The 27996-nt window shown below is 43.7% G+C and overlaps 1 protein-coding gene across 4 annotated transcripts in view; it reads left to right on the top strand.

Annotated features, from left to right (window-relative positions):
• Nucleotides 1-27996, top strand: part of PLEKHA5 (pleckstrin homology domain containing A5) — a 278604-nt gene that overhangs the window by 199784 nt on the left and 50824 nt on the right. For 2 of the 4 annotated variants that reach the window (XM_030214049.1, XM_030214051.1), the window contains exons 11-12: nucleotides 5664-6135; nucleotides 9451-9534. In XM_030214049.1, the coding sequence (XP_030069909.1) occupies nucleotides 5664-6135; nucleotides 9451-9534 (556 nt within the window). Of the gene's footprint in view, nucleotides 1-5663; nucleotides 6136-9450; nucleotides 9535-13249; nucleotides 13370-14969; nucleotides 15024-27996 lie in introns of all 4 variants that reach the window. The other 2 variants (XM_030214050.1, XM_030214048.1) reach the window with 2 other exon arrangements.

The raw sequence follows: 27996 nt of genomic DNA, 5'->3' as shown, positions 1-27996 counted from the left end.
CTCACCTTCCAGACCAGGAAGTAAACCCCGCAGCACCACCTTTCTCACCTTCCAGACCAGGAAGTAAACCCCGCAGCACCACCTTTCTCACCTTCCAGACCAGGAAGTAAACCCCGCAGCACCACCTTTCTCACCTTCCAGACCAGGAAGTAAACCCCGCAGCACCACCTTTCTCACCTTCCAGACCAGGAAGTAAACCCCACAGCACCACCTTTCTCACCTTCCAGACCAGGAAGTAAACCCTGCAGCACCACCTTTCTCACCTTCCAGACCAGTTCCTAAAATGGTTATAGCTTGTACACACTAGTTATTGCAAGATTTTGCTGGCAAAGTTTCTACGGAAATAATTATGATTTCTAGTATTTGTAGATAGTGTGGGCTGTACATTTTTAAATAAATAAAAATAAATCATTGGTACCATGAGGTAGGGGGTGATGGTGGGAAAATGGTCTGCCAGCGACTAGACTTTGTGGTTCGTGTGTTCTGCTTTTCTTTCTCTTGTCATTCTGTTCACAGTCATTGATAATCAGAGATACTCAAGGTCAAGTGCTCTTCCTGGTATTCTTGTGCTCTCAGCATGTTCTGGCAGCTTCATCAACCGAAATTTTAATCATTGCTTCGGGGACCAGCTCACTTGACAGCTAAGTAGCATCTTGTATGCTCAGTAATAAGGAATTGCGCCATTGTGACGGATAATTAGGATTTTAAAACTTGAACTACAAATGAGCACAATTTACATCCCTCCAATAAAGCTAAAATAATTGTTTTTAATTGGAAGCAGATTTACAACCTAGGGGTGGTTTTTTTTTTTTTTAAAATCGATGCTTCTTACTGTGGTTTTTCTTATGTTAACTGTTCCAAGATAAGGTGCAGGTTAATGTGTGGGGGGGGGGGGGGGGGGGGGGGGGGGGGGGGGGGGAGGGGGGGAGGGTTGGTTGAGCTGTGATGATACCAAGTCAATGTATGAATTTGTTAAAGCAATGAATGTCTGTGCTATTTCTGAGCATATTAAAAAAGTGATGGCCCTGATTTAGACTTAGAATTTCTGCAATATTTTCTGTAAAATATGATCACAGGGAGTTTTCCAGAGTAAGAGATTCAGAAAGTCTGCAAAACTTGCAACACTGTTGCATTTTGAAAACTGCAACAATATAGCAGTGGATGTTTCCTGAGGAGAGCACCCGGCTGGCTGTTGCTCCCTTGTTGATTTTGGCCACGTCACTTAACCCTTCATTGTCTCGGGTACAAATTAAACTGCTTTTCAGTGCAAGGTTTGCAAGACAGTGGCAGCCCCATTGATTCTCCTCCCTCCCTGGGCAAAAAAGAAAAATGCTCTAGATTTTGTAAAGATTTTTTGCATTTTTTCACATATGGAATGACCAGTTTATCCTGAGATGTAGATTGCAACATGTGACTAGGCATACGTTGTTCCAGTCATAAAAATAACTCGCTGTCTATACATAACTGAATTCCTTTAAATACAGAATAAAGACACTTAAATTGACATCTGTATTTATTTGTTAGGATTTATTGCCTTTTTGAAGAAATTCACTCAAGGTGGTGCACAGCAAGAATAAGTCATACATAGACAATAGACAATTACAGCAGTAATAATAAAACAAAGAATGGCATACAGCGTCAGTACAATGCACATTAAAACGTCTTAATAGGCAGCATAGGGTGTAATCAAAAATGGATGATATAGATAGATCCTAATTGCAAAGGAGTCGTCTGTTTGTGTTACCTAGATTGTAAGCTCTTTGAGCAGGGACTGTCTCTCTATGTCAAATGTACAGCGCTGCGTGCGTCTGGTAGCGCTATATAAATGCTATTAGTAGTAGTAGTAGAGTCAAGTACAAGACCTATTATGGATCCAACTTCTCCTTCTTAGGCAGCCAACTCCGGAATGTCCTTCCTAGACCCATCTGATCAATCAGCGATTATCTACCCTTCCGGAAATCACTAAAAACCCATTTGTTCAAGCAAGCCTATCCAAATGACCCAAACTAACCCTATGAACCCATCTGCCCAACACATATTCAGAAAACAATGACCCAGATTATATCTCCCACCAAATTTCCCATGTCCCATCCCCCATCCCGCCTCCTCCACCCCTCCTCCAATGCTCACCTTCCCTTTGCTCATGCCTCTCCTACTCCCTTCACCTTTCCCCATCTCTACCTACCTCTCTCTTTTATTCTGCTATAATTAACTCATATTTTTCTATCTATACTATGTAATCCATATTATTATGTAAGCCGCATTGAGGCTGCCTTGAGTGGGAAAGCGCGGGGTAGAAATGGAATAATAAATAAATAAATAAATATTGGTTATTGACTATAGCTGGTGAAGGTGTTGTAAATGTTTACGCAATATCACTAAAAAAACACTTATAGCACGCAACACGGTGTGATAAAAAGAAGAGTAGCCTTATGAACGGCTTTACCACCAGGCAATAATTACCTGTAATTGCCAAAGATTGTGGAAAATTCTGAGGGTACTCTTTCAAAAAAAATATTTCAAAATATACTTTTAGGAAGTTTGATATTGAGAAATTAACAGACATTAGTCTAGGTAACAGTTGTCCTGGTTCCAGTAGAGAATAATAGATAGATAAGAGCATAAGAGGAGTTAGAAAATAAGGAAGTTACAGATGGCATCAAAGATATATGAATATGATGTCAGCTAGGGTAGGAGTGGATAAGCGCAGTGGCGTTCCTAGCCTGGATTACACCCGGGGCGGATCGCCGATGTGTCCCCCCCGGGTGCAGCGCCCCCCCCCCCTGCGAAATGACACCTCCCCCCCCCCCAGCGAAATGACCCCCCCCCCCCGGATGCACACCGCTGGGGGGGGGGTTGCCGCGGCACGCGCCTGTCGGCTCCGAGTTCGCTAACTTCGCTTGTTCGCTGCAGCTCCCTCTGCCCCGGAACAGGAAGTAATCTGTTCCGGGGCAGAGGGAGCTGCAGCGAACGAGCGAAGTTAGTGAACTCGGAGCCGACAGGCGCGCACCGCGGCACTCCCCAGCAGCGTGCACCCGGGGCGGACCGCCCCCCCCCCCCCCCCCCCCCCCCCCCCCCTTGGTACGCCACTGGATAAGCGACACATTCTACAGTTTGTACAGCCAGGTGTTACTCCTTCTGTGTGTGTGACTAGCAAGTTAGTTACTTCTTCCTTTAAAGGCCTTGGTGAAGAGTCCAGCTTTTACCTGCTTCCTGAAGTAAAGATTGTCTTGTGTTAAGCGAAGCCTTTCAGAAGGCTCGGTCTCACATCGAGTGATTTCTTTTTGGAGAGGGTGTGGTTAGGGAAAGACCTTGGGGAGGACCTTAGTGTCCCTGGAGGTGAGTAGGGGGAGATCCTGTTCTTCAGTTACTCTGGGCCATTTCCTTTAAGACTTTGAAGATCAGACATAGAGTTTTAAATTTAACCCTGTATTGTACTGGTAGCCAGTGGAGTTTTTGCAAAAAAATGGTGTGATGTGGTCACGTCGCTTGCAACCTTCTGTTAGTCTTGCTGCTGCATTCTGAAACAATTGGAGCTGGTGCAAACCCTTTGTAGTCAGGCCAGTGGCATAGCCACAGGTGGGCTTTATGGCTCAGGCCCACCCAACAGTAGTGGTAACTGGTGGGAATCCCAAGCTCCGCCAGCTGAAGATTTTCACCTGATGGTAACGAAAACGCTACTCTCCACGACACAGCACCTGCGCAGTTTTCAGTCCATGCCTGCTGCCAAGGTGGAAAGAAGCGTTTTCCCACCAGCTGAGATAATTTTTTGGGGGGATGGGGGAGAACACTTGGTTCTCACCCAATTCTTGCCTAGGCCCGCCCAAAATCTGTTGTCTGGCTACGCCCCTGAGTCAGACCAGTGTAGAGTGCATTACAGTAATCCAGTCTTGATGTTATCATGCCATGCATAACCGAGACAAGATTTGCCTTCTCTCGGTGTAAGGCTACAGGCAGCGTAGTTGTCGCAAGTGATAGAAACTGCTCTTGAAGGGATCAGAGTAATTGTTGTATTCCAAGGTTCCTGATTTGTGGTTTGATGGGGAGTTTGTGTTTCCCAAAAGAGATTCTGATGCCAAGTATGTGTCCACTTGTGTTAGAGACCCACAGAAGCTCGATTTTATTTGGGTTTGGGCAAAGTTGTTTGTTTTTAACCCATTCTTGAATTGACGTTAGGCACGTAGTCAGTTTATTCAGGGCTGTAGGTAAGTCAGGTTCAGTGAGTATGAGTAGCTGCACATCATCCATGTAGATGTTGAACCTAGTGTCCATCAACCGAATCAGCTTGGCTAGTGGCTTGAAGTAGATAATGACCTGGCAACCAGTGCACTGAAAATAGTGATGTCACATCCTACAACGTGAGCAAGAGGAGGCTTGGTGTGAAAAGCTGGTTGCCCTAAATATCCCAGGGATTTTCTCACACAGCAGTAATAGGGACAGGTAGTAAATGTAGCCTAGACTATCAGGATTCATATTGAATTCTAAACATTTTTGAACTAGCTGTGTTTTAACACGATCTCTCCCCCTATCTTGTTCCCTGGTGCGTTCGATGAGGATTTACTTTCTTCAGTACCTGAGAACTGTCTGTAAAACAAAAAGTGCTCAGGCATTGAGCTGAACTAGTGGTTTCATTAACTGACTGTCTTGGTGTTTTTTGGAGTCAGTCATTTTTGGATCAGAGAGCTTGACATCTCAAGAATTGCAAGAACCGTGGGCTAATTTCACTGGTTTTCAGTTGGCGAGTCTGAAGTTTCTATGCAAGGGCAAATGCCAGCAATTCAGAACATAACATAGTAGATGATGGCAGATAAATGGATCCTCAGGAGCTTAGCCAAGATTGGGTGGCAGAGCCACTGGTGAGAGGCGGGGCTGGTGGTTGGGAGGCGGGAATAGTTCTGGGCAAACTTATACGGTCTGTGCTGGGGCTGGTGGTTGGGAGGCGGGGAAAATGCTGGGCAGACTTATACGGTCTGTGCCAGAGCCAGTGGTGGGAGGCAGGGATAGTGCTGGGCAGACTTATACGGTCTGTGCCAGAGCTGGTGGTGGGAGGTGGGGATAGTGCTGGGCAGACTTTTGTACGGTCTGTGCCCTGAAGAGGACAGGTACAAATCAAGGTAAGGTATACACAAAAAGTAGCACATATGAGTTTATCTTGTTGGGCAGACTGGATGGACCGTGCAGGTCTTTTTCTGCCGTCATCTACTATGTTACTATCAAGCTCATTTTCAAAGCACTTAGCCTCCCAAAGTTCCATAGAAACCTATGGAACTTAGCCTCCCAAAGTGCTTTGAAAATATGCATGTATGTTACTATAAAGACCTGTACGGTCCATCCAGTCTGACTCACTGTAAATCTAATGCCTGATTGGACAGAGATCTTCTTAATGGGTTCTCCACTGCCATGTGCTGTGTAGTACTTTTCAACTGGAAGAGAATCCCCTTCAACCAAGGTAATTGGGTAATTTGTATCATACTGCAACAATTTCACTAATACTAGACAGAAGGAAACTGTTCCCATGGGATTAAAATGACATTTACTTCATACAGTATGAGGTATTTTCAAGAAGATTGGATAGAAACTGTGTGGTTAGCAAGTATAAAGGTATACAATTAATATGTAGTATTAGAAATACGTAACACAATTCCCTTCCCTTTTTCTTGTAGTGTCACAGCATATCAGACGTTACCCAGAAACATGCCCAGCCACCGAGCGCAAATAATTCCCCGCTACCCAGAAGGCTACCGAACCCTGCCTCGGAATCTGAAGCCAAGGCCAGACAGCCTCTGCAGCACAACAGGCTCCACGTATGAAAGGAACATTGCTCCTTTGAGCACTGCAGTGGACGAGAAGCGGAGGTCGGTGCGCGATGACACCATGTGGCAGCTCTACGAGTGGCAGCAACGGCAGTTCTACCACAAGCAGACCACCCTTAGTAGGCACAGTTCCCTGAACAGCCCTAAAACTATGATTAACATCTCAGATCAGGTACTGCACCCCATTCCCACGTCACCGTCCCATGGCTCTATAGCTGCCTTCCAAGGTTACTCCCCTCATCGGGCGTACAGGTCAGAAGTGTCCTCACCGGTGCTGCGAGATGTCACCATTGACCGAAGGCAGAGACCTCATCTCACCAAGGTATGATATTGCCAAGCGTTTAGCGAAAGCATGTTTTCCAGAATTGTGCAGTGGCGATGTTACTACTCTGAATCATGGTGCTTCGTATAAGTACATAAGTACATAAGTAATGCCATACTGGGAAAAGACCAAGGGTCCATCGAGCCCAGCATCTTGTCCACGACAGCGGCCAATCCAGGCCAAGGGCACCTGGCAAGCTTCCCAAACGTACAAACATTCTATACATGTTATTCCTGGGATTTTGGATTTTTCCAAGTCCGTTTAGTAGCGGTTTATGGACTTGTCCTTTAGGAAACCGTCCAACCCCTTTTTAAACTCTGTATAATCGTTTACAAAACTTAGGTACCCTTTTAAGAAATCTCTAAGTGAACAGAAGCTGATACAGACTCTAAATGGAACACAGTTAATACTGACTGCCACATAACCTCACAGAATAATATATTCATCCCTATGCTTAATATTGACAAGGTTTTCGTGAAATGGTTCATCCTTTTTCTCCAGATGTTTCTTGTATGGTTGTGGCTGAACAGTTTGATTTTTCATTTCATCACTCAAAAGCACTTTTTCCGCAATAAATTTCAGGCTTATCAAGGTTTTCTCTTGAATACTTTACACCATGATTTTTGTAAGGAAGCAATACAAAAGGTTTCCTTCTGACAACTGTCCCATGCAGATCGTTACTGTGTAAGCCACACTATACTGTGGACAGTGCATCCAGGGTCAGCTGAATTTTTGCACAGCTCATTTGCGGTGATTTGTAGGTTCAGTTGTAGACATCGGATCAGATTTCCAGCAGTTGTTTTGAGAAGATTTTCCGATCTTACATGAAACTGTTGAAGTCAAGGTAACTTCCGTTTCTGACAGTTGAAATTGCTAGTTAGAAGTGTTAAGATATTTTAGTAGCCCCCCCACTCCCCGCTTTATAAGAGTAAACTATTCTCATTTCAAAACCCTGACAGAGCCTACTTGGAGTAGCCCAAGGCTTGTTGAAAGTAGACAGAAGTCACAATCTGAGAGCTCAGAAGCCTCAGTGTATTTATTCTAGTACGGAATTGGTTTCAGCGGAGTAATTGAAGGCTAAATGAGTCATTCAAATTTTGGAGCCTAAAAAACCGTAATGAGACAGCTGGAAAGGTTCTACAGTTTTCAACTTGTCATACTCCTTAATTATTATTTTCAATCTGTTAAAATCATCAGATAGTAATTTTACATTAAAAATTGCTGAAAGATGTCATGTTTAACCGTCTCAGAAAAAAAGAAATGAGAAGTAAACTATTCATAATCAAAACTACAAAAAAAAATTAGTTTGCACCCACTGAGCAACAATGATCCTTGTTTTAAACTGTCGAGATGTTTGACCTACATATAGTAAATCAGAAGGACACGAAATGATATAGATAACATTCGTCAGATTGTGTAAGATGCTTTGCTTATGTATCCGTTGACATGGCAGGATCCTCCGGAGCTTTTGTTGCAATTAAATGAAATTGCTTTAAACCCTGCTGCTATAGACCAGTATGGTGAAAGTTCCGTGTGAAATACTTACCTCTGTGAAACAAGGGGTTCTCTTGGATTTCTGTGGAACCTGTCCGAGGTGGTGTCCCCCTTGAGTTGGGCTGCACCTTGGAATGAAAGCTGATATTTTTAAGATAAGTTTTTGGACCAGTTCCTCTACATATTTTGGCATTGTGAAGTTTTGCAATCATATTGTACCAGTTCAAAGGGCTTTTTTGGAACACTTATTTTTCTCCATTATTAGGAGGGTTTTTTACTGTTCCTTTTTTTTTCTCCATGTTTAGTGGAAACCTGTGATAAAATTTGCATCTTCATATAGGATTATAACACTATTAAAAGAAAAGTATCTCCTAGACCTTTGAGGTTTCTTTTTTTAGTTTTTGAATATTGATGTGATTTGCAATTCTTCTCAATGGCTGCAAACTAGTTTTTTTTTTTTTTTTTTTTTGAAGTTTTGATCCATAACCATTTAGAACAGGAGTGGGCAACCTTTATACAAGTTCCTGGAGGAAAAGTCCATAGTCTGCTATTGAGATAGACATGGGGAAGCAACTGCTTGCCCTGGGATTGCTAGCATGGAATCCTGCTACTATTTGGGTTTCTGCCAGGTTCTTGTGACCTGGATTGGCCACTGTTGGAAACAGGATACTGGGCTAGATGGACCCTTGGTCTGACCCAGTTTGGCTGTTCTTATATTCTTATACACAGAGGACCACATGATTGTCGGAAGTATCCCAAGTGGGCTGCAACATTACGTAATGTCAATTAGAAATGCTCAAAGCTCCATAGACTACTTGCGATAAATAAAGTGAAAAATTAACTAAAAATATTGGAAACAAACTGAAAATATTTGTGAAATGCAGTATTTAAAATTGCCAAAGCTCTGGTTCCATTACATTTTCTGTGTATTCTTCCCATGGCCTCATGACTGCATAAAATTCAGTGGTGATTTAGAGATTGTGTCAAACTTCAGATCACTTAGGCATTCACTAAAATGCACAATTTCATGAGGAGTGCCTAAGCTTTTGCACACCAGAGGGATGTGTATGTGTGTGTATTACACCTCTCACACGCATCAGCATGACCGTGCAGTTTCCCAGTGTGAACAAAATTGTGTTACGATAAAAGCCATGAGCTTTAGCCCAGGAGACCAGCAGGATGTGGACATACCGTGGAGCCTCCCTGGGTGGAAGGTGGGGTTCTTGCTGCCGGAGGCGTGACCTCTGCTAGCTCTTGAGTGGTACTGACTAGTTTCATGTGCTGGAAGAGTTTCCTTCCAGCCTGTGGAATGCTGGGGGATTGCGATTCCCAGCTAGGAAAGAAGAAACAGGAAAATAACACAAGTAGGGGGTTACACGATGCAGTCATTCCTTTTGTTCTAAAAAGGTTGAGTTACCAGAATTGATCTATTAAATTCAAATCTCACCTAATTTGATTTCTGTACTTACATTTTATCTCTTGAAATTGTTTAGACAGAAATATTTTGCGGTTGACCAGCCACCGCCTGATCCACAATCCCATCTAGCTATCTTCAATATGCTGTTCAACTAGTCACAAATCTTTTCTTGTCCTCCTGCATTTGCACACTTTCAAGCTCCTTTTAAGTGATTTTTAAAAGCTATGGGGCTCTTTTACTAATCCGCAGTAGAATCAGCTGGCGGTTAGCGCCAAGACGCCCGTTATATTCCTGTGGGCAGGTCTCGGCGTTCACCACCAGCTGATTTCTATGGCAGCTTAATAAAAGACCCTCTTAGTTCTCTGTTCGAATGTGAATTTGATGGGTGTTTTATTTCCCCTTAGCATGCCTTTGTGCCTGACAGAAGGTCGATGCCAGCAGGATTGACTTTACAGCCCATCAGTCCCCAGAGTCTTCAAGGCAAAACGGTGAGTGTTTCCTAGTTTTCTCGCACTGGTTTTATGGTTTAGAGCAAGCCACAAGGAAGTGCCATCGTGCAGAAAGTGTCTTCTCTATGGTCAGTGTCATAATTAAATTCAGTGACACTTGCGAAAAGATGTGTTAGCAATGGCTGATGGGAGGTCATAAGAAAATAAGATTGTAAAGTAAATGTGATGATAGCGATGGTGCTCTGGAACTGCAAAATGAGAGCCCATCGTTCAGTGTTACACTAAGACTTGGATTATCACGTGGAGGTGTATTTGAAAATGAGCCCCTTAGTGTGTGCTGGGGTCACAGTTTCTGCTTGTAGGTTTTAACCAATAAACACTAATAACCCCGGAGGAGCGCAGCGACGTGAGAGGCGAGAGGAGCGGCTGCAGAGCCGACAGCCAACGCCTGATGGCTGCCTGCGGTGCCACGCTTGCTTTTTAAAAACATTTTTGGTGCTTTAATTAACTCTTTTTGTTTTTGTAGCGGCCGCTGCTGCTCAACAGGAGAAGCAGCAGTGGCCGGAAATGGGAGCTGGCGCCGCGTGTTTCATGGGAGACTTGGCAGGTCTGTGTTGGGTGGGCGGGCCTGGATGGAAAGATGGGGATAGAGAGAGAGACACGGGATGGAAGAATCGGGAGAGGGGGGTAGACGGATGGAAGGATGGGGAGAGAAAGAGGGAAAACAGATGGAAGGATGGGGAGAGAAAGACGATGGAAGGATGGGGAGAGAAAGGGGGAGATGGATGAATGGATGCAGAGAGAAAGGGGAGAGACTGGAAGGATGTGGAGAGAGAAGGGACACTGAACAGAATAGGGTAGAGAGATAGAGAGATACTGGATAGAAGCAGGGGGAGAGAGACATTAGATGGAAGGATCAGGAGAGAGGGTAGATGGGTGGAAGGATGGGGAGAGAAAGAGGGAAGGCGCTGGATGGAAGGGTACGGGAAAAAAAAGGAGACACTGGATGGAAGGATGCAGAAAGAAAGAGGGGAGACATTGGGAGGGGGTCCTGAGACCAGAGAGGGGGAGGGGGTCCTGAGAGGGGGAGTGGAGCGGGTCCTGAGACCAGAGGGGAGGGGGGTCCTGAGACCAGAGGGGAGGGGGGTCCTGAGACCAGTGGAGGGGGTCCAGACACCTGAGAGGGAAGGGGTCCTGAGACCAGAGAGGGAAGGGGGGAGGGGGTCCTGAGACCAAAGAGAGAGTGTGTGTGAGAGAGAGAGAGTGTGTGTGTGACAGAGATACCTCCCTCCCTCTCTCTCTCTCTCTCACACAGTCAGTGTGTGAGAGTGAGAGAGAGAAAGACACTATCTCTCACACACTCTGTCTCACACTGTATCACATTCACTCTCTTTGTGTCACACAGTCACTCTCAAACACTCTCTCGATCTCATACACTCTCGGTCTCACAGAGAGTCTGTGTATCACACACATATTCTCACACTCTATCTTTCTTACACACTCTCTCTCTCACAGAGACGCTCGCACCCACACTCTCTCTCTTTCTCTGTCACTCACACACACTCGCACATTCACTGTCTCTCACACAGTCACTCTCACACACACTCTCTCAAACATACACACTCCGAGGAAAACCTTGCTAGCGCCCGTGTCATTTGTGTCAGAAATGGGCCTTTTTTAGTAGTTTAAAATAATAGAATTTCACTGCCACATCCTGACCTTGCGGAAGAGAAAAATGGTAGAGTCAGAAGTAATGTAAGAAAAATAGAAAGGTTAGTGGATGTATGAGGATAGGTTCCCAGTGTTAGTGTTCTGTTTGTAGCCCATCTTCATTGAGTAAATTCAGCCTATTAGATAGGGTGTGAAAGGCTATGTAAGTATGAGGTACCCATCAGAGATTGGGTGAAGAGGGAGTGGTATTGCAAAAGGAGGGGAAGATTATTCCATTGGATGGGCCTAATGGTTATCATCTGCCATCGTACTCTATTTCATTGTTGATGGCATATTTCATTTCACAGTGTTGAAAGAAGCATATGGGTTTTCTGGGTAGTTAGCAGTTTGAAAGCCGATTTAGCATAGGTCATATGGGAAAGTAAAGTGATGGCCCAGTCATACATGGAGCTTTTTGTAAAATACATGTAAGGATGTGGAAAAACACGGGTAGTTTGTAGCAAATACAGGGTCAACATCCATTTTGTCTATTAGATTGTAAGCTCTTTGAGCAGGGACTGTCTTTCTTCTATGTTTGTGCAGCGCTGCGTATGCCTTGTAGCGCTATATAAATGCTAAATAGTAGTAGTAATTTTACAAAGGAACATATTCCAGTAAAGAGAGGCATCACTCGGAGTTTTGAATGTGTAAATTCTGATTTTTACAACCTAATCGGTAGTGCTGGATATTCCAAAACTTGATATCCAGGAAGAGTCCATTGAAGAACTGAGCTGAATGAGCAACTATAATAACCCTCCCACTCTCTACCTTTCCAGCCCCAACAATAGCTGGCTTCTACTTCCCCAAGGCATCCTAATCCACTCTGTTAAAATGTCCAGGGATACAGACTACAACCCATTCTGTATGCCCTTGCACTGTTATGATATTTTAATCTGTGGATGAATAAGAAGTCATCAACAGTCTCGGGATTCAGTCCAGCTCTCCTGTCTTCCACAGTCCCTCCTGCAATAGAAGATGTCTTCTTAGAAGAAGTGCTGGTAGCAGGATGTACAGGATCCCTCATGCAAATTTTGCTAGTTGTGGCCAAAATGTTTGCTTGTTTTTCCCAAAAGAAATCAAAATATCATTGTCTTTATTACTCAAACATAAATAACAGTCCAGTTCATTAACAGGCTTCAAAGTAGAAAATGACATGGGGACAAAGTTTGCCCCCATCCCTGCAGTTACTGCGGGTTCCCATCCCCAGGTCACTCTCTAGTACATATGAGATACATTTCAACACACTGGAGGTAATGCACACAAAAATAATGCATATTCATTAAGGTTATATTGAAAACCCGGCTAGGTGAGGGAGAGGCTGAAAGCAGATCTCAGCTTCACCAGTTAATGCTCATATAAACCCCAAAATATTTATTCTGATTGGCTGGGTTGAGATCTGTGTGTACTTAAATCTGATACTAATTTATATTTATGAGCTGCTCTGCTGGCTTTGTTTTCCTCAGCCTTTTTTTTTTTTAATTGAGTCCATCAGAAAGGTCAGTGTCCTTTAGGGCAGTAAAGGATTTTGATATCAGACAGGAAACTAATTTTCTATGACCTTTAGAAAATTGGTAAAGACATTCCTGTTTCAGAAATTTCTCTTCAATAAGGCATAATTAGGTACATTCTAATTCTGTGGAAGAAGGAAAGTCTTCTTGAAATGGAAATCTTTTTCAACGTGTTAATTTATGTTTTAGTTTTTAATATTTGTAATTATGTATTGCTATTTTATGATTTGAATTGTTATGATTATGTTAACTGTGATTGACTTGTGTTTTGTTACCATGTTGACTGATTTCTATAATTTATAGTCCACCTAGAACTTTGAAGGACAGATGCAGACTAGAAATGTTGGGATTAAATTAAATTAATCCTGCACGGGGTCACCTTTTCTGCATGCATTAGGCTATGATTGGGAAAAATCATCCAAAACCTCATCACTCTTGAAAATGTGCCCCAAGCCCTATTGGTAAGAGGTTGGTATTTAGAAAATGAATGTGTCTTATTTTCCACTCTTTGGTTTCCTGTGTGGCCTTTCCTCCAGCCAGAGGAGTTAACGCTGCTTCTCATCAAGCTGAGACGGCAGCAGGCTGAGCTGAGCAGTATCCGGGAGCACACACTAGCCCAGCTCATGCAGCTAAAGGTTGAGGCCTGCAGCCCACAGGTCAGCTATGCCTTGATGTGGTCTGCATGTGCAATCTCGCTCACCTAGTCCAGAGCTGTGTTGTAGCAGCCAGAACCTGTGTTCCCTGATAGATATTGTAGAGATTAGATCATTTATGATTTACTGCGCTAAACCCTTTGAACTCTCAACAGAAACTGATCTTGCATAATGTATCGGCAGGGCCGCCGAGAGACTAGGCCGGGCCCGGTGCAAGGCCGCCCCGCCTCCGCGCCCCCCCCCCCCCCCCCCGCACCCTCTGCCACTGCAGTCCGCGGTCTCACCTGCCTGCCTTCACTGCTCCGGGCCCCCTGCATTCGAAGCGGCAGTCACAGATTGCCTGTCTTCTGGCCTTCCCTCCCTGTGTCCCGCCCACGTCTGATGTAACTTCCGGTTTCCGTGAGGACGGGACACAGGGAGGGAAGGCCCGAAGGGAGGCGATCTGTGACTGCCGCTTCGAATGCAGGTGGCCGGAGCCGAGGAGGCAGGCAGGTGACCCCAGCGCTAGGCCCCCCTTGGAGGCCTGAGGAATTTTGTCCCCCCTGCCCCCCCTCGGCGGCCCTGTGTATCGATGATATCCAAACAAGAATTGCATCCTTCACAAATTGCATATAGAAACGAATTTGAAAAATAATTAGCAAAACCAAGATCTAACAAATCCATGAATTAAGGATCAACAGAGTCAGTGCTGGGGAGCTGTTTCCCAGAATCCTTGGTTGAAATATTAAAGCATTCTTTTTTAAGGAAAGAAAATGTCTAATATTGCTACTGAGATCCACTCTTGAAATAATCTTTAAGGATGTATTTAAAATACGCACAAGTTAGCCCTTACTTTAAGGTCTTGGAAACGTTTGACCATTTGCTGACGCCTTTTTGATCATTACTTATAAAATAAAACAGAATAAAAGGGAAGGAGGAGGTCATCTGAGTTTCCCAGAATTTTCAGTTCCCATGATGCTTTGCTGGTGATGTCACCCAGCAAAGTGTTAGACGAAGCAAAAGTGAGTGAGGGATGGTAGGTGGCCTGATGAGTTTTGCTGTCGTTATGATTAAAACTTGAAGTTTTGAAAGCGAATAATCTGAAATTTTATCATATGTGCTTCTGCTCTTTATATGTAAAGAATGCCCATCAGTACCTCAGACCTGATTATGTTGATCCTTAATGATAAAACTTAGTTTCTTTTCTTTTCTAGTGTTCCACATGCACTGAGTGAGGTTTATTTGATTTAAAAAAAAACTATTTTCAAAGGGTTTTTAGTGATATGTGTAATGTTTAGGAAGATTCTCATCTGCATTTTGGCTTTGTTTCATGTGTATTTTTATTATAAGATTGCTTGTCTAGTAAACCTGCCATTAGCTTTACAGCTTAAAGCTGATGACTTGTCATTTCTATGCTTTCTCCAGTACGTAATGTCCCCTGGCTTGCCTTGCTGATCCTTTATAATTTGCTTGCATTAACTGTGAACAGTGCTTGCGTTGTGTGCTTAAAAAAAAAGACCAGCTCAGTACAGAAGAGAATGCATGATTGCTGGTGAGCTGTACTTCCGTTTTATCTGTCTGAATTCTGCACCTTGTGTCCTCTCCCCTCCATGCTGCCTCTCAGAACGCCATTCTCTCACGTCGTCTTCAAAGGAACCTCATTTATCTGGACCATCAGGTGGGATTTCAAGATCTCTTTTCTTGCCTTCGTTTTGTTGTTTTCATGATTCTAACATTTCTTTTTGTGTGCCTTTGATACCTGCATCTTGTTTTAGGGTTGTACTTAAAGGGATGGCCCATTCCAGAAACCTTTTTCAGGTGTTGTGCAAATATTTGACTGCAGATAATTGTTTGTTTGTAGAGTCTTCCATTCACTGTATGTTAGTCTCTGCCAGGTTGCATGTAAGCATTAGATTTTGTTTTGTTATGGGGGTTTTTTTGTGGGAGAATGTATTTATAATGAAAAAGTATTATGTGCAGATGACTATTTTTTACTTTCACGTGTTTCCTGTGGTGCTTTGTAACTAATACAAAATTGAAAGTGCGGTTTTTGAAATGGAATAGACTGTAAAAATTGAACGCCACTGGCTGTTTTCGTGCTTGGTGAAATCAATCTGCTGAGGAAGAGACTCTTGGTGATATTGAACAAGAGAGTTCTTCAGCTCTTAAGCTGATAGTGCTGACTAGCATGTGCCCTGTGGAGATGAGAATGGATTCTACATCTTACTGCCCCTACTCACCTTTCTGTTCTTTTGAGATGACAATGATATGAATTTGGCAGCTGCCTTCGGGCACAAAGAAAATCGAATATATGACCAGGATGTATTATTTCCTCTTTATCAAATGCTCATTGTACAGCATATCAACATCTTAAACTGTACGTCCAAATTGAAGTAAATTGATGTTGCCTACTTTAAAACAATTCAGAGAAAATATTTTTCCAAGAAATGCAGAATTAAGTTCTGGAATTCATTGCTGGAGGATGTGATAGATGCGGTTAGCATAGCTGAGTTTAAAAAAAAAGGTTTGGACAAATTCCTGGAGGAAAAGGCCGTAAACCGTTATCTCTGCTTTTCTCTGGGGGTCAGTTGCATAGGATCTTGCTAAGTTTTGGGATTCTAATCGTTATAGGGAGAAATGTATACCATAACAGATCTTAAACATTGAAAAACACTCATTGCCAATAGCTTTAAAATCAAGTGAAACAATATAAAAGACAAAAGTAGCGACCACTTATCTTATACTGTGCCCCATGTACATCATGCTAGCAATCTGGAAAATTCTATGAAGAGTGCGTTTTTTCACCAGTATGTTGCTCGTTAGCAACTTTGATTGTATATGTGACTACTTGCATTAACTTGGAAGCAAGTCTCTGACCAAAACGCCATTGCTTGAGCAGTGTGGGCGTCGGATGGCATACACAATTTTTCCAAATTGCTAGCATGATGTACATGGGGCACAGTATAAGATAAGTGGTCGCTATTTTTGTCTTTTGATATGATTGATGCTATATTATAAACTTTGATCTGAAATAGCTGTGTGCTATAACAGTACTTACAGCTTTTTGTCTGTTAACATCTGATGCTGTTGTGTCTTTTGTTTCACTTGATTTTAAAGCTATTGGCAATGAGTATTGGGAGTGGAAGAGTAGCCTAGTGGTTAGTGCAGCGGACTTTGATCCTGGGAAACTGAGTTCGATTCCCACTGCAGCTCCTTGTGACTCTGGGCAAGTCACTTAACCCTCCATTGCCCCTGGTACAAAATAAGTACCTGAATATATGTAAACCACTTTGAATGTAGTTGCAAAAACCTCAGAAAAGCGGTATATCAAGTCCCATTTCCCTTTCCCTTATGACATCACAATATCAGAAGTGAGCCAAGTATGGACAATCAAGCCATTGTGACACCACTGATGAGGTTGGCTCTTATTGGTGGAATGAGTGGAGGAGTAGCCTAGTGGTTAGTGCAGTGGACTTTGATCCTGGGGAACTGGGTTCAATTCCCACTGCAGCTCCCTGTGACTCTGGGCAAGTCACTTAACCCTCCATTGCCCCTGGTACAAAATAAGTACTGAATATATGTAAACCGCTTTGAATGTAGTTGCAAAAACCTCAAAGGTGGTATATCAAGTCCCATTTCCCTTTCCCTTTATACATGTGGAAGGGTGTATAGCAGTTTTCCTCTATTTGCTTTCCTTCTAAGTTTTGGGTTTCTGACAGGGACTTGTGACCTGGACTGGCCATTGTTGGAAACGCGAGATTAGATGGACCTTTCGGCTTGACCCAGAACAGCTACCGTAGTATGGTCTTATGCTATATATTAGCAGAGATGAGATGGCAATGAAGTATTTTATGTCATCAATTTTGTATGTTCTTGTTTCAAAACCCACAGCAACAAGAGATAAACGTTGTATATAATAATATAAAACACACAGTAACAGATAAACGTTAAATAGAATAATATAGATGGCACATAAAACCATAAATAAAGTCAAAAATAAAGAAAAAGAAAAATTACCAAAAACATAACACAGACATTCCAATGTGTGGGCTACATCCTCATATTAACTCCCTAAAAATAAGCAAAACCAGAAAACAGGCAAATTAATAGAGGCTAATCTATAGTAATTTCAATTTCTGGCATATTTAACAGAAAATACCAACAAATCAAAATAGCCAATACTTGTTTAATGCAAGGAATAAATCTCTCAATTAAAATAATGCAGATACAGGGATAAATCTCACAGAAAATAATCAAGACACACAATTATCATACAAAAATGTAAGTAAACTTTAAAATTGAAAAAGTAATTGGAAATAGCCAAGCCATTATCACTTTCTGAACTAGAGGTAGAGTTAGTAAAGGTAGAAAATATGCCTAGGAAGGGCCAAGTCGTTATCACCTTTCTGAAATAGAGGTAGAGTTATCAAAGGTAGAAAATATGCCTAGGAAGGGCCAAGTCGTTATCACCTTTCTGAACTAGAGGTAGAGTTATCAAAGGTAGAAAATATGCCTAGGAAGGGCCAAGTCGTTATCACCTTTCTGAACTAGAGGTAGAGTTAGTAAAGGTAGAAAATATGCCTAGGAAGGGCCAAGTCGTTATCACCTTTCTGAACTAGAGGTAGAGTTATCAAAGGTAGAAAATATGCCTAGGAAGGGCCAAGTCGTTATCACCTTTCTGAACTAGAGGTAGAGTTATCAAAGGTAGAAAAGATGCCTAGGAAGGGCCAAGCCGTTATCACTTTCTGAACTAGAGGTAGCGTTATCAAAGGTAGAAAATATGCCTAGGAAGGGCCAAGTCGTTATCACCTTTCTGAACTAGAGGTACAGTTAGTAAAGGTAGAAAATATGCCTAGGAAGGGCCAAGTCGTTATCACCTTTCTGAACTAGAGGTAGAGTTATCAAAGGTAGAAAAGATGCCTAGGAAGGGCCAAGCCGTTATCACTTTCTGAACTAGAGGTAGTGTTATCAAAGGTAGAAAATATGCCTAGGAAGGGCCAAGTTGTTATCACCTTTCTGAACTAGAGGTAGAGTTATCAAAGGTAGAAAAGATGCCTAGGAAGGGCCAAGCCGTTATCACTTTCTGAACTAGAGGTAGAGTTATCAAAGGTAGAAAATATGCCTAGGAAGGGCCAAGTCGTTATCACCTTTCTGAACTAGAGGTAGAGTTATTTAAGGTAGAAAAGATGCCTAGGAAGGGCCAAGCCGTTATTTCTTTCTGAACTAGAGGTAGCGTTATCAAAGGTAGAAAAGATGCCTAGGAAGGGCCAAGTCGTTATCACTTTCTGAACTAGAGGTAGAGTTATCAAAGGTAGAAAATATGCCTAGGAAGGACAAGCCCTGCAACAACCCTTCATGGGTTTTCTTTCTTCTAAAATAAAGTTGGAGGCTCCAAAAAATTATTTACTATGGGGCCCTTTTACTAAGGCATGTAGGCGCCTATGTGCGTCCAGCACTTGTCAAATTAGCACTGCCACTTGGCTACCACATGCCCCAGGCGGTAATTCCATTCTTGGTGTTCCCAAAGCATGTGGTAGAAAATATTTTCTACCGTGTGGCACTTACCTGGTGGTAGTCAGCAGTTTACATGCGTTGAACCCTTACCGCCCAGTTAGAGCTAAGTCAATGGTTGGCAGTAAGATCTCAGGCCGAAAATGAACGCATGCTGGTTTTAATTTTGCCGCACGTCCATTTTCCGGCACAAAAAAAAATGCCTTTTTTCCAAGCATGCTGAGGAAATGGACCAGCGTGTGTCCAAAACATGCGCCTACACCAGCACAGGCCACTTTTAGGGGCACCTTAGTAAAATGGCCCCTCGGCATAGCATATGCTCCCCTGGGTAAACAGGAGTAGTCCCGTTTAGAGCTCTGAAAGTTAATCTCAGTATTTTATAGAGAGCCAATTAAAACAAGGAGAATGTGATACCTATAATGAAGCCCCCAGCTGATGTGTTCTGCGCTGTCTAAAATACTCTTGCACATACCAGGGATAGTCCAATGTGTAGTCTAGAGGATATCAATGTTTGATCTTGCTACAGTTGTTCAGTCTGAGTGATGTAGGGTCCTGAAAAGCAGCTAAACTATATTCATAATCTACAAGGCCAAATTTAAGCTGAAATTTAATTCAGTTTTCAATTTCAATTTATTAGCATTTATATCCCACATTATACAACCTGGTTGTTCAGTGTGGCTTACAGAGTGATAAGAGGGATTGTTTCTACTTAATATTATGAGAAGATGTGCATAAGAAGAGAGAGAGACGTGTGGAAGCATGTTAAGCAAGAGACGGAGTGTAGATTTGGATCTGATAAGTTAGCCATTCTCTGTCATAAATTGGTATAGAGGTGAGCCTTCAGTCATTTTTGTAAGGATAGGTAGGCTGGTGACCATCTTACATCAGCTGGAAATGCGTTCCATAGTTTAGCGGCCAGGAAGGGGAAGCCTATACTGAAAATGGATTTGTAAGTTATTCCTCTGCAGTTGGGAAAGTGGAGGAGTACAGAGTTCCTGGCGCCCATCAGTGCATTTTTCAGTGCTAGGTCAATGAGGTTGTATATGTAGTCTTGTGCCGTTCCCTGTAGGATGGAGAATTACGAGTGTGGTGAGTTTATTCTGGCTTTTATAGGTAGCCAGTATTGAGTGTGTAGTAGAGGGGTAGCTTTTTGGTATTTTTATGGCTCTGTGAATTAGCCTTGCTGCGTTGTTTTGTGCTGTTTGGAGTTTTTAAAGGCTTTGTTCCTTGCAACTGCAAACAGTTTGTTGCAGTAGTCGATTCGGGATAAAGTTTGTGTTGAAATGTGTTACATTACTTGTTCACACCTAGAGGCTGGTATAGTTTTTGGTTAAAGTCCATGTGAAATCATGTCTAATCACACTTTCTTGAAGGGTAGTAGTGCTTTGTGACAAATCGCTACTTTGTGCAATTTTTCTTCATGCGATTTTTGCTATCCCAAAATTGCTAATTAGCTGGTTTATATCATTTAGGGCTCATTTGCAGTTTTGTATAACTGTGAATTACTTCACAAAGAAAATTGGTGTTTGCAAAATTGTGTAAATAAATAATGCACATAAAACTTTATGAATGCAATGATGCTGCTTGTTGCCAGTTTTCCATATGTTATTGTATTTGCAAAGCTGATTGGTCTCCAGTGCACTCAGTGTCGTTGGATGTGAATGGCCTGATACTTAGGAAAGGAAGCAGAGCACTTCGGAGAAATTTTTAACTGTAATGATAGCTAATTACCCACAGAGTTTATTGACAGCTGTTGAAAGCAGGATAGACACACATCTGTCTGGGATGGTTTAGGCAAGGCACACAATGAAATTCCTCCCATCATGATTCTTTGAAGAAAAGGGATCGGTGGCAAATCCAGGTACATACACTTTGCAGTCCTGACTCCCACCACGTCACATGCCCCTGGTGCTCCAGCAAATCAGGCCATTTCCAGGAAAGATATTTCATCCCACTCCGGCATTTAACATCCTGGAACAAAGACCAGGTGAGAGCTAAGAAATGTGAATTCGTGCTTTCATCAAACCCCTGTACAGTAGGTTTCCAGCTGGGTCTGTACAACGATCCATCAATTTGATGGTCTAATTCAACTTGAGGAATGGCATTTAGAGAAAGTGTAGTATGGAAAACGTGTACAACAGTGTTTATTATTCAGAGCGCAATGTGTCACCAAACTGATTTATAGAACACACAGACAAATTCCATTTTCCTACTGATCAGTAGCTGTGAAATGCAGCCAGGTTTTCTTCTAGGTTCACAAAAAAAAAAATTTAACCAAGCTACGATACCAGGTGAAGGAAGACGGTTAACCCTTCTTGTTAAGAAGCAGTTGGCAGTTTTTCCATAGTAAAGCCCACCAGTATGTTAACTGCGCTGCATTCTGTACTGGTGTCACAAGGGAGCATTTGTTAAGACACCGAGTAGGATGGGAAGGTGGGGGATGCCAGAATATAAAGGTTTTTTAATCTTAAGATCATTGCACCTGAAGATTTAGATCATGCACTAAATACTTTGCTTGTCATCATTAGAAGTCAGAGGTAGGAGCTGAAAACTGACAAATAAGCAGAAATTTTAACCCTGTCTGAACCATTTATCCTTATTCTATAACACGGAGTCTCTTCCTTTGTCAAAAATAGTATGTTTTGACTTGGAATCAATTGAACCTTGATGCAAAGGTTCAGAAAAGCTGACATATTCTACATGGGTTTTAATTTACCAGCCAGTAGTGCGGTGCACACTGAATCGACAGGCCAATGATCAGAAGCAAACATGAGCGCTAGATGCTGTTTAGCGTCATTCTAGCGCCCGCGCTTGCTACCGCCCCACGATCAGAGCCCCCGTGCACGTGAAACAACGTGCCCGAGGGCTGTGACTGCAAGAGACATACAAATGCATGCTAAACAGGTATTTTATTGTTCCTCCCCAGTGATCAGCAGGCAGCACGCCAAGCATTGGTGCTCTACCTGCGGCAAACCCTGCGCCAACTCAGAGCTAGTGTTAGGGTTTGCAGAACATTGGAGGAGGAATGGTGAGCCCTGTTCAGCATGCATGTGCTACTCCTTCCTCTGCCACTCAAGTACAGGGGGAGGCAGGGAAGGGGGCCACTATACCACCAGGCTGTGGGGGGCTTGTGTTCGCAGCCCACACTGGGCCACCAGGGCATTTTTTGTTGGGGTACGACGAGGGCGGTTAGGGGAGCAGGAGATCCACTGGATCTCCAACCCCCTCGTGAACGGGGGTCGGGGAGACTGCAGGTCTGCCGGACCTCCAGCCCCTGTGTCGCTGGCTTGGGGTGGGGTGTGGGGATTCGGGAGGGGGCACTAGGTCACCAGGGTCTTGCATTACAGGGGGGTCTGGGGGTCCCATGGACCTTCAGCCCCTGTGTTTGACAGGTCTGGGCTTTTGACAGCCCAGACTTGTCAAACAAGTGCGAGAGGATTATCATAGGTGCAGTAAAGCCCCGTGCTTTTTCCAGCGCTGTTTTTAGAGTGCTGTTAGGTGCTGATGATCAAAAGTCCTGCGCTGCTCCAAAGTGGAGATGTTTTATGATTCATATTTGGTTCGGAGAGGGTTGGTTTTTTTTTTTTAACTCCTAATCCAGTTTCCTAATGGAAGAACTTATCACTGTGTTAACATATGAAAAGCATGCTGCACTTCACTCGCTGATCTAGTTGAACATGCTAACACGGAAAGCCAATCCATCCCCCTTTCCCCCATAACAGGGTGATAAAAGGATAACTTACAACTATTAAACTACTGAATGTCAATTTAACAATTATTGTGCAGTTCCAAAGCAAAGTCCTAAGAACCTGTAATGTGACAGGGTGCAGAGTTTTCTGGGAGCTTTGAGGGGGGGGGGGGGGGGGTAAAGATGGGGTAAACCCTGCGAACTCCACCCTAAGCAAATGCATCTAATTAAAGTTTCAACCAGCAGCAAGTTGCACATTAACAAAAAAAAAACAAGCTAGTAATCACTATTTTTTAGGTGTGTAATGGTTACCTGGCACATTTAATTTCTTTAATTGCTTTCTTGATGGGAGTGTATGAGTGAAAATGTGGCATTAATGCTGCCAAATTAACAAGGAGTTGACTATTAATCACAGCATGAATGCATCAGTCTGGCCAGAGTTGTACAAAATCGCTTGAAGGAGTGGAACATTGGAGCCATGTAATAAGTCCTTGAGGTTTAAGCATCCAGCTGGGCCAGTGTAGCTCAGAGAATTCACTGGTAATTCAGACTTTTGAGAGTAATTTTATTACATGGTGGGGGCTCATTTCCAAAGCACTTAGACTCACAAAGTTACATAGAAATCTCGGAACCTACCTTGTGGGATAGAAATGCACATTAGTTATCCCTCCCAGGAAGTGCCGGCAGACTGAGACTCAGACAAAGCTCTCAACCATATTTACACACTTCTGCATGTATTTTATAACATACTTGTATACATTTATTATTAGGTTTTATTTACCGCCTTTTTGAAGGAATTCACTCAAGGCGGTGTAAGAATAGATCAAACATGAGCAGGAGGCAATTAGAGCAGTAAAAATATTCGAACAACAATACAAAGTATGGCATGGTATACTGCTTGCAATGACAACACAATATTTATTTATTTATTTATGGGTTACTTATAGCCCACATTTTCCAACTCACGTAGGCGCAATGTGGCTTACAGAGAATTAAGAAAAAGTACAAAGTTAAAACTTAGGCAAGTATAGAAGAAGCAAATAGGAGAGGAGAATCTAACAGCGTGAGCTAGGCAGGGTAAGGGACAAGGGATGCATCAATCAACAGAGTAAGTTGGGGAGTAAGTCTTAGCAAAGAGGTATGTCTTGAAAAGAGCATGGTCCACTTGTGTTTTAAGGTGGCGAAGTAGTGCGTTCCAGTGTTTGGGACACTAGAACATTAGAATTGGTAGTGGAGGGTAAGGCAAAGTTGTAACATATAGATGGGTAAGAAAGTAAGGTGACTGGTTTGAAGAAAGTTGCACTTGGAGGAGTGGATAAACATGTCCCGTTGCAGTATTTGCAGCCTGAGTTAATCCTTGTGTGTGTGAGTGAGACTAACATTGCACTTCTATCCTCAGGGACGCTTGTGTTTATTCTGGGTGAAAGTGTGCTAAGCTTGTACATTTCTGCACATGTAGTGTAGGCAATTTTCTAAACACCCCTCAGCGTTTAAAATGTTGCTTTACCCCCTTTGTCTCTGATGGATGAGTCGAGCTTTCTTTCATTAAACTGTCAGCTTCTGTAAGAAATGTGGGAATACCATCTGTGCTGCGGATTCCGACTGTTGCCTCGTTATTGAGGAGAATGGAGTTGATTTCCATCTAATTACTGTTCCAACAGTTCATAAGTTTGATTATGTTAAAAATGGATTGAAGACATTCTTTGAATATTACACAGAGCCGTCTATAGACCTTATGAATTAAAGTAAATATTGAGCCGAAGGGAGAGTCTGAAGAGAAGACGGCTAATTCATGTGAATTTTCAGCCCATCGATGTGCTGGAAGCCTGAACCTTGCTGACGTAACGTAAATGGGGCAGTTCTATAACTTGGCATCAAGGTGTAGCTGCCACAATGGGGAACATTTAGCACCAATTCTACAATGGCTTAAGGGAGCACCTAAGCTATTGTAGGATACCAGTGCAAATTTAGATGCATCTATTATGACTGGTCAGTAGCTGATTGTACTCCATGTGGCGCGCATTATTTGACACGTTTGTGTGCACACCCCCTCGCTGTCACGCACTAATTGACTTTGATACCACATGCCAAGCGCTTAAACGTGTAACTGCCAACTATTGGCACCTCTCATGCATCTAAGTGCTTTTATTCTGCAACAGAGCTGCACACCGGGCATCTTTTGTTAGGTGCCCAGTTATAGAATTGCCCTTTATTTGAACAATGTTCAACTCTGAACGCAAAACTGAAGCTAGCAGCTGACTGGCACCACTGTCCTGTAGCACCTTGTTCCTAATCCCAGCCTTCTCCGAGGTCTGACCCACTTTAAACACAACCGATAGTTCCTTGTCGGCTGTTCCAGACCGGTGCAGATATTGCGCTTGTGTTATGCACACCTACCAGCAGATGGAGACTAAGAACATCTAAACTTTGAGTAGAATAATCCTCCTGTCTGTGCAGTTGCCAGGCAGCCAGTATTGTTCTCAGTCTGCAACAGATTATAGACAGTCTGGTTCTAGTATGCCCCACTGTGGACTGACAGCCTTGTGGACATTTTGATCCTTTCAGGGATAATATCATTAAAAAAGAATTGGTTGTTCTTCAGTGTTGCCTGCTAGAAGTGGATTTCTGGTCCACAGGGATCACATATGATGCTAGGGATGCCATAACCATGGGGCCAGATCCCTCCCCCTTGTCAGGCTTCCTGGTTTGCCTTGGCTGTGCATTGGTCGAGTGAGCCTTGAGTGCTCTTTTATTGCAGCAGCACCATTGTAAAGGCACAATTGGAAATTTTAAAAAAAGGAAACCTGGAGGGGCATAATCGAAAGGGACGTCTAAGTTTGGTTGAGGTCGTCCTCACAAAACGTCCCGATGAAGGGGTGGAGAAACCCATATTATTGAAACAAGATGGACGTCCATCTTTCGTTTCGATAATACAGTCAGGGACATCCAAATCTTGAAATTTAGGTCATCCCTAGAGATGGTCATCCCTAGACTTGGTCATTTCTGATTTTCGGCGATAATGGAAACCAAGGACGTCCATCTCAGAAACGACCAAATGCAAGCCCTTTGGTCTTGGAAGGAGCCAGCATTTGTAGTGCACTGGTCCCCCTGACATGCCAGGACACCAACCGGGCACCCTAAGGAGCACTGCAGTGGACTTCATAAATTGCTCCCAGGAACATAGCTCCCTTACCTTGTGGGCTGAGCCCCCCAAAACCCCTCCAAAACCCACTACCCACAACTGTACACCACTACCATAACCCTTACGGGTGAAGGGGAGCACCTAGATGTGGGTACAGTGGGTTTCTGGTGGGTTTTGGAGGGCTTGCTGTTTCCTCCACAAACGTAGCAGGTGGAGGTGGGGTGGGCCTGAGTCCGCCTGTCTGAAGTGCACTGCACCCACTAAAACTGCTCCAGGGACCTGCATACTGCTGTCACGGACCTGAGTATGACATCTGAGGCTGGCATAGAGGCTGGCAAAAATATTTTTAAAGATATTTTTTGAGGGTGGGAGGGGGTTAGTGGCCACTGGAGGAGTAAGGGGAGGTCATCCCCGATTCTATCCGGTGGTCATCTGGTCATTTCAGGCACCTTTTTGTGCCTTGGTCGTAAGAAAAGCACGACCAGGTAAAGTTGTCAAAGTGCTAGTCAGGGACACCTTTTTTTTTTCCATTATGGGTCGAGGACGTCCATGTGTTAGGCACGCCCAAGTCCCACCTTCGCTATGCCTCCGATACGCCCCCTTGAACTTTGGCCATCCCTGCGACTGAAAGCAGTTGGTTACGTCCAAAATCTGCTTTCGATTATACCGATTTGGACGACCCTGTGAGAAGGACGCCCATCTTCCGATTTTTGTCGAAAGATGGGCGTCCTTCTCTTTCAAAAATGAGACTGAAAGTGTGTGCTTTGGTTGAGGGATTGAGCTCCGATCTGAGCCGGCTCCTGTTTTCAGGTGCTCATGCAGTTTTCTGCTGCAAGTTGGTCCTCCACATGTGTGGCTCCAGGAAGGCCCGTTTTAGCAGGTTCTGCGGCTTGTGCAGTCCAGAGGTAAGCGCTGAGCGGTCCCATTGCTGTAAGTCCTGTGGCAGGAAGAGAGTTGAGGGGTCGGGTACTTTGTAAAAGTAGTTTAGGGAACCTGGGCAGTCTAGTTTGGCAGGAACCGCTTCAAAGAAGCGCGCGGCAGGAGAGAGTGCATCGACCTTGTCCCCATAAACTTCTGTGTTGGAGCAGGTTTTGGCAGGAATCGCCGCTATGGTGGCTTCTTCCAGTGTTTAGTGAGTGAGTCTGGGCCTGGGCAGAGAGTCTTCAGCTCATGGCCAGTTTTCAGGAGGTGCAGCGCTACAGGCCTGGCCACCCTGGGGGTTCCCAAAGGGGATGGTTCTTTCAGGGGACTCGAGCCTTTCATGGTGCAGGCTGTCAATTTTCATCCTTCCCCTCTGGTCAGGGATGGGATCCAAATGAAGGTGGGGGGGGGGGGGGGAAGGCTCAGAGAGTTTTACCAGAGGTGGACCAATCAATCTGTTGGTGGCAGATCCCTTATGCCTTCAGGATACGGAGCGGTTATTGCTTCAGGGTCCAGTCAGCATGCCGGATCCGCCTCCGTTCTGTCTTATGGCTTGGCTCTTGAGAGGGGGCATCTTTGAAAAAAGGTATTCGCTCTAGCAGTGATAGCCACCATGTTGCAGTCTCATAAGAAATGTATGTCCTTGGTGTATGTCCACGTTTGGCAGGTCTTTGAGGATTAATGTCAGAATAGGGCATATTTGCCTCTGTGTGCATCCTTGCCCCAGATTTTGGAGTTTCTCCAGGCTGGCTTCGAGAAGGGCCTGGCCTTGACCTCCTTGAAGTTGCAGGTGGCAGCGTTGGCTTGTTTTTGGCATCCAGTTCAGGTCAGACCTTTGGCTTCCTTACTGGATGTTGTGTGATTTCTTTCGGGAGGGAGGGGGGCAAGCTTCTTCGGCCTCCTTGCCAACTGTTAGCTCCACTATGGGATTTGAATCTGGGTTTGTCTTCTCTGATGGCGGTGCCATTTGAGCCATTGTCTTCTCATATACTGAAAGATCTTACCTTGAAGGCGGTATTTTTGGTGACCATTACGTCTGCTAGTAGATGGTCGGAGCTCCAAGCATTATCTTGCAGGGAGCCTTTTTTGTTGCTTTATGCAGAAAAGGTGGTGTTGCAGATGGTTTCTTCTTTTCTGCCTAAAGTGGTGTCTTTTCATGTGAATCATTCTCTTTCTCATCCGGTTCATGGGGACCCTTCCGGGGACAAAGAGCAACATCAGATAGCCCACCTTGATGTACGGTGGGTTTTGTTAGGTTATTTGCAGATGACAGAGAAGATTAGCTGTTCAGATCATTTATTTGTCTTATTCGGAGGTCGCAAGAAGAGAGTGGTAGCTTCTAAAGTAACATTGACAAAATGGTTGAAAGAAACTATTTCTTTGGCCTAC

The sequence above is a fragment of the Microcaecilia unicolor genome, chromosome 9 (genome assembly GCF_901765095.1).
Source record: "Microcaecilia unicolor chromosome 9, aMicUni1.1, whole genome shotgun sequence".
Lineage (NCBI taxonomy): Eukaryota > Metazoa > Chordata > Amphibia > Gymnophiona > Siphonopidae > Microcaecilia > Microcaecilia unicolor.
Note: the sequence above shows the minus strand (reverse complement) of the source record. Positions and strands in the feature narration are given on the sequence as shown.